This window comes from Bufo gargarizans, chromosome 6 (genome assembly GCF_014858855.1).
Source record: "Bufo gargarizans isolate SCDJY-AF-19 chromosome 6, ASM1485885v1, whole genome shotgun sequence".
Lineage (NCBI taxonomy): Eukaryota > Metazoa > Chordata > Amphibia > Anura > Bufonidae > Bufo > Bufo gargarizans.
Window position 1 is genome coordinate 208,855,543 of NC_058085.1, and position 12,132 is coordinate 208,867,674.

General features: G+C 50.5%; 1 protein-coding gene across 1 annotated transcript in view; it reads left to right on the plus strand.

Moving 5' to 3' along the window:
- Positions 1-12,132, plus strand: part of YLPM1 (YLP motif containing 1) — a 31,720-nt gene that overhangs the window by 7,499 nt on the left and 12,089 nt on the right. Inside the window, exons 5-18 of the mRNA XM_044300227.1 lie at positions 28-3,915; positions 4,536-4,641; positions 4,822-5,008; positions 5,086-5,184; positions 6,070-6,259; positions 6,329-6,444; positions 6,525-6,658; positions 6,736-6,798; positions 6,881-7,000; positions 7,074-7,250; positions 8,347-8,430; positions 8,511-8,594; positions 9,747-9,830; positions 12,058-12,109. Of these exons, the coding sequence (XP_044156162.1) occupies positions 28-3,915; positions 4,536-4,641; positions 4,822-5,008; positions 5,086-5,184; positions 6,070-6,259; positions 6,329-6,444; positions 6,525-6,658; positions 6,736-6,798; positions 6,881-7,000; positions 7,074-7,250; positions 8,347-8,430; positions 8,511-8,594; positions 9,747-9,830; positions 12,058-12,109 (5,384 nt within the window). The remainder of the gene's footprint in view (positions 1-27; positions 3,916-4,535; positions 4,642-4,821; positions 5,009-5,085; positions 5,185-6,069; positions 6,260-6,328; positions 6,445-6,524; positions 6,659-6,735; positions 6,799-6,880; positions 7,001-7,073; positions 7,251-8,346; positions 8,431-8,510; positions 8,595-9,746; positions 9,831-12,057; positions 12,110-12,132) is intronic.

Here is a 12,132-nt window from a genome sequence, read left to right on the forward strand (position 1 = left end):
TGAGCGTTTTTTCTTTTCTCGTGACAGGTTTTCTGGTCCAGGCTGTGGGCCTCGATCCTCAAGATTTCACGCACCTGAAGAAGGACAGTTTCCAGGTCCCAGGGATTCACTTGGATTTCAAGGTCCTCGTCCATTTCTTGATGGAAAGCACTTTCAGGGCTCTGGTTTCGGTTCTGCCAGTGATGCTTTCCAAGGTCAGAACCAGCCCTTTTCCAAGGAGCAGCTTGCTGGATCTGCCCCAGACTTGGGAGGAGCTGACAAATCCATGCACAGTTTAGAGCCTGGTGTCCATGTACAAACTCCACAGAAACAAACTTGGGAACGAGGTGAAGGTAGTAGGGAGGTTGGAAAATGGGAGGAAGTTCAAGGACCGTTTCCTGGAAAAAAGTGGGATGAGCAGCAGACTGTGCCTCCACACAGATGGGACCAGCCAGAAGAACCTTTGCACCAGACATGGGACAGACCTGTGGTTCCCCAGGAACGCAGTTGGGACAAGACTGCTGTAGACAAATGGGACAAAAAAGGCAACAATTTTTCTGGTAGGATGGGCAGATCTGAAGGTCTTACTCAGGAAAATGTAGATGACAAACCAGGCAGGCAGGGTTTAGACAGTAGTGACACTATCTCAAGGGACATCAGAAATAAACCTGAAAGTTCTCATTTTGGCAGACAAGATAAGCAAGTGGGCAGTAAGTGGGGGGAAGTTCCTGACAACTGGAGTGCCTCAGACCCCCAGCATGATAGATGGAGTGGCCCTGATAGAGTACCTCAAGATAGGTGGAGCAGCGCAGAGAATACTCCAGACAGTTTTAGTGATGCTGGTGGTCCTTGCCCTGATGGGGTTAGAAATCGTGAGGGACCTCCAGTAGATAGATTTCATTTTCATGAAGCTCCCTTCCATGGTCCAAATCTCTTCAGGTTTGGTGCTCCAGAGAATGCGTCCCCTGGAAGAGCCCGATTTCCTGGTGGACCTCATCGTGGTAGGTTTATCGCTCCAGAGGGCATAAACCGGGATAGATTTGACCATTCTGAGGGACCTACTAGGGTCAGGTTTGGTGGTCCGGAAGGTGGGCATCAAGATCGGTTTAGCTGTCCAGAAGATCATCCTAGAGATCTTAATGAAGGCCAGAATTTCCCACCACCTAGGAACAGCTTTGGTGGCCCTAAGCTTCCTGCAGACACATATAGAGGTTATGATCTTCCACCCACATCAGAACAATTTGGTCCTGACTGTGGGTCTCGTGATGAATGGGGCTTTCATGAAGAGCTTGACCGTTTTGGTAGTGCAAATAACCCACAGGACAGTTGGGTAGGTAAAAGGACCCAATTTAGTAAGGGCACTGGTAGACCAGAATGGCATCCTGAGGGTAGTATGAAGGAGGGTAGACTTTCTTTGCCTGTGGATGCTTCTCGTGATGCTAAAGGTGGGGAGAAGTGGGGAAAGTTTGGATTTGCTCCTAAAGACCAAAAGAGTCATGAAAGTTTACCGCAAGACAGCAGGGCTGACAAGGAAATGCCACCTCATGATGTTAAAGTGAAAAGTGATGAGCACAGTGGCCCCAAAGTTCCAGCTGGCACCTTCCACAGCCAGTTCCATGGGAGCGACCTGAGCTTTAAGGTTACTAGTGCTGAGTTAGGGAAAACTAAAGGCGACATAGAGACTGAAAATGTTGACAAAGCTTCAAAAGACAGCATCTCTTCAGTACAAGGACCACCTCAGATGGTCAGACCAGCTTCTCCTACAAGCCAGACAGCTGCTGAAACTACAGAGTCCATTCTAACTAAAAGTGAGGCTTCAATATTTCCCAAAACACTTTCTGTTCAGTCACATGAAAAAGATGTATCTGCTCCTGGCAATAAAATGGTCTCTCGAGCTGAGGTGTCTACTCCTGTGACTAGTGCTGATAAGATGAGTGGGCCCCAAGAATCTATTTCTTCAAAAGTGCCTGCTGTTTCAAGGCTTCCCGCACCAGAGGCTAAAAAAAACAATGTCCCACAGGTTCCTATCACGAATAAAACTGCTCAGATGCCTGTTCCTACAAAGCCTAATGAGACCCAAGTGTCCTCTGATGGTTCAGCTGACCTTCTGGCTCCTACTGCTCAACATGACCCTCTATCAACATTCTCTTCTCAGTCTGCTGGACCAGAAGCTCCTGCCATCAGAACTGGTGCCCCCAGTATGCCCACCCCTGTTATGTTTGAGGTGCCTCAAGCCCCTCCTTTTGTCAGAGCTGGGGCACCTCAGATTTCTGCTCCTTTGAAGCCTGGAGCTCCTCAGGCTGCCTTTCCTATCAGGCCAGGAATGCCTCGGGGACCTCCTCCAATCAGACCTGGGCTTCCCCGAGCTTCATACCCTGTCAGACCTGGATCTCTTCGGCCCCCTCCACCTGGTGCTCCTTGGGCTTCTCCCTCCATTAGACAAACTATTCCAAAGATTTCTCCCCCAGTCAGGCCAGGACAGGTCAGAGGAATGCGCCCGGTTAGGCCTGTTGCACCAAGGATGCTGCCCCCTGTTAGACCTGGTGAATTTCAGACACCTATTTCTGATGATGAATTCAATGTCGAAGCTCCCCAAAATGAAGATAGTCTGTATGAGCAACCTATAGTTGCAGATCCAAGGGCACAATCTTTTTATAAAGGGGGTGATCTTGGTACATCAATGAATGAACCACAATTTGAGCCAGACCATGATCCCATTATGGAAAGAAATAAGTTTCCCAGATTGTCTGTCCCAGAAGGTCATCATGGGAATGTCAGGCAAAATTTTCCCATTCAGGACATGGACAGTATTGAAAGCCCTCATGACCAGGAGTCTGCAAGACCAGGTAGTTTTAGAGAGTATGAGATGTCGGATGAGTGTGAGTATTATCCAGATGATTTCCCCACTCAAGGTCCAAGGAAAGGGAACTTTGAGCCAAGATTTCAGCCTCCATCCAGGGGGCGTTCAAGGGGATTTATTCATGAGAGACTTCCACCCAGACCAGGAGGTCGAGAACTAATGCATGTTCCAAGTGATAGAGGTTATGAGTGCAGTGACCCATTTTTAGAAGAGAGACTACCGTTTAGAGAGGGCACAGATGACTTGCCACCTTTTGATCGTGAGGCATTCCGTGCACAGCCTAGGATTTTTGAGAGGGAAAGGTTTTTAGATCCTTTCATAGAGGATCGAAGGAGGGACCTCCCTGTTGAAGGGCCAAGAAGTGAGAACTGGGAAAGGGAACGATACTGGCGGGATCATGAAGCAGAGTTTGCCAGAGACCCATATTTCAGGGAAGAACGACTCCCTTTGCCCGTTCCTTCTCTGCCTCGTGATTTAGACGTTAGATGTGACCCTTGGGTTCGGGAGAGGAATTTAGATAGGGAAAGCTATTTTGACAGAGCTGAAAGACGGTATTTATATGATGACCTTGGTAGAGACTTTGCCAGGATACCAGAAGATCTTGATCTTCCTCTAAGGGAGAGAGACTGGCAGCCTTCTCGGCGGCCATTGTCGCCACGTCGCCCTTTCTCCCCAGTTCAGACACGTTCATCGTTACCACCTCTTCCACCACTTGACAGCTACCTGGAAGAAAGATGGAGGCTAGACCGAGATCTTGCAGACAGAGATTTTCGTGAACGCTTGGAGCTCCGGATTCGGGAGTACCCAGACGTTTCTTTGTGGCGTGAGGACAGAAAGCATACAGAGTTTCCAGACAATCCAAGTGTAGAACCCAGAGATGGCCAGTGGCATCCATCTGAAAGAGTAATGGAGGAAGGAAGGAATCTGCTACCAGCTCAGTCAGCTCCAGAACCGGTTGGGCTTCCTGGACCATCCACCGTTGTGGACTCTGACCCTGCTGCCCCTGGTGTGGTTGCACTGAGCCAGAGACAACACGAGATCATACTGAAGGCTGCTCAGGAGCTGAAGATGCTTCGGTGAGTTTTGGATTGCTTTGTTAATGCTGGCATAAGTAGATTGTCCGCTTGTGGCCTTTTGCTGTTCTCCTTATGCTTTTCCTCTAGTTAAACCCACCTTTATTAGAATAAGACAGCTCAGCTACAAAGATTGTCTGAGACCGGGATTGTAGAAAAGAATACGTATAGCAGCACAGCGAAAAAAATTAAAGCCTTATCTCGTGGTGGTGCCAGCCGTGTCGGGAGCCAATCTGAAGTTCCCCCTTGGATGCGTCATATGGAAGAAACCGCAGCACTCGCTTGTCCTCAATTCTATGGAATTTATTTCACCAGCAAAAAATGCGACGTTTCGGCCGTAATGGTCTTTCTCAAGCAGGTTGCGAAACGTCGCATTTTATGCTGGTGAAATAAATTCAATAGAATTGAGGACAAGTGAGTGCTGCGGTTTCTTCCATATGAGACCAGAATTGGTCATTGTTGATCTTTAGAAAAAAATAAATCGAGAGCTCATGTTGTTTGGTCCAGGTCTGCTGTGATGTTCAGGAAGATGGCTCCCTGCTCGCTCGCTCGCTCGCTTGTCTCCAGCGCTGCCCCTGTAGTCTAAGGCTGGATTTATTACAGATTGTCTTAATAATCCACAGGGAGCAGAAAGAACAGCTGGACAATCTGAAGAATTTTTTCAGTGATACAAAACCATCTGATCCAATGAAACCCATGACGGAGCCATTACAGTCGGAGGTCTTACAGGTGAGATTTGTGTTTGAGTTCTTCTAGGTACAGATACGGCAGAGGATTTGTTTTCTGATTTATTCTTGAAGTCATGAGGCAATTCCTTAGCTTTGTCTCATGCATAAACTCAGGGAATCGACCGCTTTTGGCACAAACTATTGGTATTTGATGTTTTCTGCTCTTTATTCTTGCTTTCAGATGCCCCCAGGCGGGGAGAGTGGCGTGCGGCCATCTGCTAGTGGCAGAGGAGCTGCAGAGCACTGGGATGAAGACTCCTTCAGCGGTCTTTGGGATGAAGAACGACAAGCGGGTCATTCTGCAAACCTTCCTGTTGGGTCCAAACTGTCAGGAATTCAGCAGACTGTGGACTACGCACACGGGAGAGGTGTGGCACCCCCATCCTCTACTGTCGGGGTGTTCTATGATGTCATCTTGCTCATTAGTTTCTGTTCTGTGTCCTAGATCTCACAGTGGGCAAAGTGGAGCAGACCCCCTATGGAGAGAGAGTGGTGTTGTTGCCTGAACCTTCATTGGAGAGGGGTGCTTCTTCATTTCCAAAAGGTATGAGGGGTACAGTGCAGGAGAGCCTTGAGTCTCTGGTGCCTGAGCACAGACATGAGGAGGTTGTCGGGCTGCCATGTGCGTGCCGGTGCCCGGATGTACAGGACATGGTATTAGCTTCAGGTCTTAGGAGGGGGCACATATGTTCATTAAAACTAAGACCACTGTGAGTAAGTGACTCTGCCTTGTGCCGTTCCGCAGTTACACCTCCTGCAATGTATGGAGGGGCTCTGATACTGACCAGTTGGTGCTAAACAGAGTGATAACAGACTGTTCCATGTTCTAAGTATTTAATAAGGCAGACATCTTGGGGAGGGCCAGTTCTGTCTTGAGATCCGGCACCTTGCAGCAAACCACAGTCAGCGGCCAGCTGGCATGGTAAGAGAACAGAAGGGTACTGCTGCCTTCTGCACGACATTAACGTTGTGTCCTGCCGCATTTGCATCGCGGTTCTGTTTTGTCAGACTTTCTGATATTCTGCAACTTAAAACCCAATAAATGCTGACAGATGCACGTTAGGCCTCATGCACACGGCCGTTCCATTTTTTGCGGTCCACGGATCCATTGTGGTAATGCCTATTGTCTGCAAAACTGACAAGAATAGGACATGCTATATTTTTTTTTATTTTTTTGCGGGGCCACGGAACGGAGCAAAGGATGCGGACAGCACACGGAGTGCTGTCCGCATCTTTTGTGGCCCCATTGAAGTGAATGGGTCCGCACCCGAGCCGCAAAAACTGCGGCTCAGCTGCGGACCCGAACTATGTTCATGTGCATGAGGCCTAAGTCTGGAGATGGAGCTCACCTGTGTGGATGTGGAAAGCAAGTGAGGTGGCCCGCCTGGCAGTAATGGATGCAATGACTGGGCACAATCTCTTTCTCTAGACTATTTGATTGATTGCTATGACCGAGACCTCAGGGACCAGGATCCATACTTTGAAAGGCAGAGTAGTAAGCACCTGGACCGTCGGGGCTATGAACGCGAGAGAGAGCGGGATCGTACAGATACGCACAGGGACCGAGGAGACCATGACCGAGAGCGCTTTGACCGTGATCGTCACTCACGTGAAGACAGGTAAATGGTGGCTAGATGGTGAAATGGGCTGTCTTAGATGGCGTGCTCATGTGTATGCTGCTTCTGCAGGTCCTCGTCTTATCGGGATAAAGATGGCTCAAGTCGTCGTAGTGGTACTGACAAACCCTCCTATGAGCGAAAGCCAGAGCGGTCATCCTACGAGGCACCACCACCTGCATTTGGAGGTTAGAAAGTCCCTGGTCATCTAGAAGACTTCTCAGTATGGTGGTCGGGCTGTAAAACATCTGCCTTCTCCTCCTAACAGCCGCTCGTAGGCCTTACCCAGAAGAGAGGGCGGCGATTCCTCCCCCTGCGCCCCTTCCTCCAGAGAAAAAGCCAGAGACTAAAAATGTGGATGACCTTCTGAAGAAGCCGGGCCGTGGCACAAGACCTGAGCGGGTAAGTCTTTATTCTTCTGTCTCCTCGATCTCATCCTCCTCAAGGTGGTCTCAATATTTGCTTTGTCTTTGCTTTAGATTGTCGTTATCATGAGAGGTTTGCCTGGAAGTGGAAAGACGCACGTTGCCAAGCTGATCAGGGTGAGATAATGTTCTGCGGCCGATGTCTTCATGTTCTTGGCTCGTTCTCCTCATGAGCCCCCTACTATTTATTCACACTCAGGATAAAGAGGTGGAGTGTGGGGGATCTGCTCCTCGAGTCCTCAGCCTTGATGACTATTTCATGACTGAAGTAGAGAAGACTGAGAAAGATCCAGAGTCTGGCAAGAAAGTAATAAGAAAGGTGAGTTAGTGGCCTGAGCTGTGCCTGTAGCACACGACTTGCCCTGTAACACCAGCTCTGTATGTTCCTGAAGGTTATGGAATATGAGTATGAAGCAGAAATGGAGGATACTTACCGCAGTGGCATGTTAAAGACCTTCAAAAAGACCCTGGATGACGGCTTCTTCCCATTCATCATCCTGGACAGTATCCATGACCGTGTGCGGCACTTTGAGCAGTTCTGGAGCGCAGCCAAGACTAAAGGATTTGAGGTGCAGTATATCTCATAGCCTGTAGTGGGTGCTGTCATTGAGCGCAGCAGTGTCGGGCACGCACGGGGACTGTGACTCCTAGAGCGGTCAGCCTCTGTATATAGAAGGGGCAGGTTCAGCGGCGAGCAGTCAGCCTCTGTATATAGAAGGGGCAGGCTCGTCATTCAGCAGGGAGTGGTCAGCCTCTGTATATAGAAGGGGCAGGCTCGTCGTTTAGAGGGGTGCGGTCAGCCTCTGTATATAGAAGGGGCAGGCTTGTCATTCAGCGGGGAGCGGTCAGCCTCTGTATATAGAAGGGGCAGGCTCGTCATTCAGCGGGGAGCGGTCAGCCTCTGTATATAGAAGGGGCAGGCTCGTCATTCAGCAGGGAGTGGTCAGCCTCTGTATATAGAAGGGGCAGGCTCGTCATTCAGCGGCGAGCAGTCAGCCTCTGTATATAGCAGGGGCAGGCTCGTCATTCAGCAGGGAGTGGTCAGCCTCTGTATATAGAAGGGGCAGGCTTCTCATTAAGCGGGGAGCGGTCAGCCTCTGTATATAGAAGGGGCAGGCTCGTCATTCAGCGGCGAGCAGTCAGCCTCTGTATATAGAAGGGGCAGGCTTCTCATTAAGCGGGGAGCGGTCAGCCTCTGTATATAGAAGGGGCAGGCTCGTCATTCAGCGGGGAGCGGTCAGCCTCTGTATATAGAAGGGGCAGGCTCGTCATTCAGCGGGGAGCAGTCAGCCTCTGTATATAGAAGGGGCAGGCTCGTCATTCAGCGGGGAGCGGTCAGCCTCTGTATATAGAAGGGGCAGGCTCGTCATTCAGCAGGGAGTGGTCAGCCTCTGTATATAGAAGGGGCAGGCTTGTCATTAAGCGGGGAGCGGTCAGCCTCTGTATATAGAAGGGGCAGGCTTGTCATTAAGCGGGGAGCGGTCAGCCTCTGTATATAGAAGGGGCAGGCTTGTCATTCAGCGGGGAGCGGTCAGCCTCTGTATATAGAAGGGGCAGGTTCGTCCATTAAGCGGGGAGCGGTCAGCCTCTGTATATAGAAGGGGCAGGCTCACGGACACCTCTGCACTCGCACTGCCTGACATCTGACATGACTTTCTGTTCCAGGTTTACTTGGCGGAAATCTCTGCAGACATTCAGACGTGTGCCAAGAGAAACGTGCATGGACGCAAGCTGAAGGAGATTAATAAGGTGCGGGACGGGTCCTTGGCCTCGCGCCTCGTTCCTCTGCGTATTATGGGTCATGTCATCTTCTTCACCTCTGTTTTCAGATGGCTGATAACTGGGAGCCGGCTCCACGGCACATGATCCGTCTGGATATCCGCTCTCTGCTTCAGGATGCCGCCATTGAAGAGGTTTGTCTGGTGTCATGTTAGGAACGCAGGACAGTGAGCGGCTGCCCAACCCCCTTCATCTGCCCCTCCTTGTGCTGCAGACAACGGGCATTGAGCGTCCTCTGCCCGTCGCACACGTCTCCGGTCATCTCCCCAGTCTGCGCTCTTCCTTTCTGTATTGCTCTCCTCAAGGCGGCTTCTTGTGCTCAAAGTCTCCTTGCTGGATCTCCTGCGTCTTCTGCAGACCCTAGTTAATAGCTCTGCTAGCTGAGGGCCCTCGTTATAATAGCTCTGCTAGCTGTGGGCCCTCGTTATAATAGCTCTGCTAGCTGTGGGCCCTCGTTATAATAGCTCTGCTAGCTGAGGGCCCTCGTTATAATAGCTCTGCTAGCTGCGGGCCCTAGTTTATAATAGCTCTGCTAGCTGTGGGCCCTAGTTTATAATAGCTCTGCTAGCTGTGGGCCCTTGTTAGAATAGCTCTGCTAGCTGTGGGCCCTAGTTTATAATAGCTCTGCTAGCTGCCGGCCCTAGTTGAGAAGAGCTCTGCTAGCTGCCGGCCCTAGTTGAGAAGAGCTCTGCTAGCTGCCGGCCCTAGTTGAGAAGAGCTCTGCTAGCTGCCGGCCCTAGTTGAGAAGAGCTCTGCTAGCTGCCGGCCCTAGTTGAGAAGAGCTCTGCTAGCTGCCGGCCCTAGTTGAGAAGAGCTCTGCTAGCTGCCGGCCCTAGTTGAGAAGAGCTCTGCTAGCTGCCGGCCCTAGTTGAGAAGAGCTCTGCTAGCTGCCGGCCCTAGTTGAGAAGAGCTCTGCTAGCTGCCGGCCCTAGTTGAGAAGAGCTCTGCTAGCTGCCGGCCCTAGTTGAGAAGAGCTCTGCTAGCTGCCGGCCCTAGTTGAGAAGAGCTCTGCTAGCTGCCGGCCCTAGTTGAGAAGAGCTCTGCTAGCTGCCGGCCCTAGTTGAGAAGAGCTCTGCTAGCTGCCGGCCCTAGTTGAGAAGAGCTCTGCTAGCTGCCGGCCCTAGTTGAGAAGAGCTCTGCTAGCTGCCGGCCCTAGTTGAGGGTGGGCTCTGCCGTGATTCCAATGGGCAGGCTGCGGATTGAAGGAGGGGGTCCTGTCGTCGGTGTTGTGTGGGGTCCGGGCAGCCGCCCCTCCAGGATTAATCCGGCCATGTCCTTTTCCTCAGGTTGAAATGGAGGATTCTGAACCGAGTGCTGAGCCGGATCAAGACGTGAAGAAGGAAGCTCTGGATGAGGAGGAGAGCGAGCGGGTAGGGCAGGCAGCGCAGGCTGCTCGTATGGCATGGGCATTCCCTCTCACTGCCCCTGTAGCGTTACAGTGTGCCAGTAGCCTAAAGCTGGGCTCTACTACTGCGGCCAGCCCAGCACCCCACGTTAAAGGGAAGGTGTCTTCAGAAAATAAATGTCCCTGTGTATTTAAAGTTTTCACACTGGCCACGAGGCCTAAAATATGTCAAGACTTTCTGTACTTGGAGAGCAGCCACCGTGGACAGGAGGGGACCTCATTGTACAGGGAGGGAGAGTAGATAAGCTGAGAGAAAACTATTGTGAATCAAGGATTCTGTGATATCGGTCATTGTGATCATGCCTGTGATGATAATGTGATCTTTATCTGAATAGTTAATCGTCAAATTGAATTAGGCCTGGTGGCCAGTGTGAAATCTGCAGGTTCTTAGGGATCTCTCTTTAAATGTACTGACGTGAAACATCACCAACAGTCAAAAAGACTGGTCCAGGTTTACTAAATTCTGTGCCAATAATCTGTCTAAAAAAGTGGCGTAATTTGGATCATCTAGGGTTTCTACATTTAGTTTTAGTTTTTTTTCTTGCCTGCAGGTCTAGAGGCCGGGCTAAGCTTACACCATCTATAGGATTAGTAATTCTGGGGCAGGTCTAGAGGCCGGGCTAAGCTTACTCCGTCTATAGGATTAGTAATTCTGGGGCAGGTCTAGAGGCCGGGCTAAGCTTACACCATCTATAGGATTAGTAATTCTGGGGCAGGTCTAGAGGCCGGGCTAAGCTTACTCCATCTATAGGATTAGTAATTCTGGGGCAGGTCTAGAGGCCGGGCTAAGCTTACACCATCTATAGGATTAGTAAATCTGGGGCAGGTCTAGAGGCCGGGCTAAGCTTACACCATCTATAGGATTAGTAATTCTGGGGCAGGTCTAGAGGCCGGGCTAAGCTTACTCCAACTATAGGTTTAGTAATTCTGGGGCAGGTCTAGAGGCCGGGCTAAGCTTACTCCGTCTATAGGTTTAGTAATTCTGGGGCAGGTCTAGAGGCCGGGCTAAGCTTACTCCGTCTATAGGATTAGTAATTCTGGGGCAGGTCTAGAGGCCGGCCTAAGCTTACTCCATCTATAGGATTAGTAATTCTGGGGCAGGTCTAGAGGCCGGGCTAAGCTTACTCCGTCTATAGGATTAGTAATTCTGGGGCAGGTCTAGAGGCCGGCCTAAGCTTACTCCATCTATAGGATTAGTAATTCTGGGGCAGGTCTAGAGGCCGGGCTAAGCTTACTCCATCTATAGGATTAGTAAATCTGGGGCAGGTCTGGAGGCCGGGCTAAGCTTACTCAGTCTATAGGATTAGTAATTCTGGGGCAGGTCTAGAGGCCGGGCTAAGCTTACTCCGTCTATAGGATTAGTAATTCTGGGGCAGGTCTAGAGGCCGGGCTAAGCTTACTCAGTCTATAGGATTAGTAATTCTGGGGCAGGTCTAGAGGCCGGGCTAAGCTTACACCATCTATAGGATTAGTAATTCTGGGGCAGGTCTAGAGGCCGGGCTAGGCTTACTCAGTCTATAGGATTAGTAATTCTGGGGCAGGTCTAGAGGCCGGGCTAAGCTTACTCAGTCTATAGGATTAGTAATTCTAGGGCAGGTCTAGAGGCTGGGCTAAGCTTACTCCGTCTATAGGATTAGTAATTCTGGGGCAGGTCTAGAGGCCGGGCTAAGCTTACACCATCTATAGGTCTAGTAATTCTGGGGCAGGTCTAGAGGCCGGGCTAAGCTTACTCCATCTATAGGATTAGTAATTCTGGGCCAGGTCTAGAGGCCGGGCTAAGCTTACTCAGTCTATAGGATTAGTAATTCTAGGGCAGGTCTAGAGGCCGGGCTAAGCTTACTCCGTCTATAGGATTAGTAATTCTGGGGCAGGTCTAGAGGCCGGGCTAAGCTTACATTGTAAGCATGGAAATTTTGAATTGGTGGCGAGAATAGGGGCAGGGCATAGCGGTAGGGGGTGGGGTTTTTGTTGTAACTTGCGCCGTCCCCTGTTTTTGCACACAGACTAACAGGCGACTAATTTATTAACGGCGTCTCAGGCGCCCGGAAACAGTAGGTGCTCGCCCCTCAATATGTCATGAAGCATCCCTTTAAGCCTGCAGCAAAGGCGGCGACTTATCCGGAGGGGCGCATGTTCCCCTTAGTTTGTTTCACTTTAACCCTTCCAACATTTTTTTTTCTCCCATGATTTAGGGATATCTTCCGAAAAGCAAATGGGAGATGGACACCTCAGAAGCTAAACTTGGTGAGTGTGCGGCTGCCCCTCAC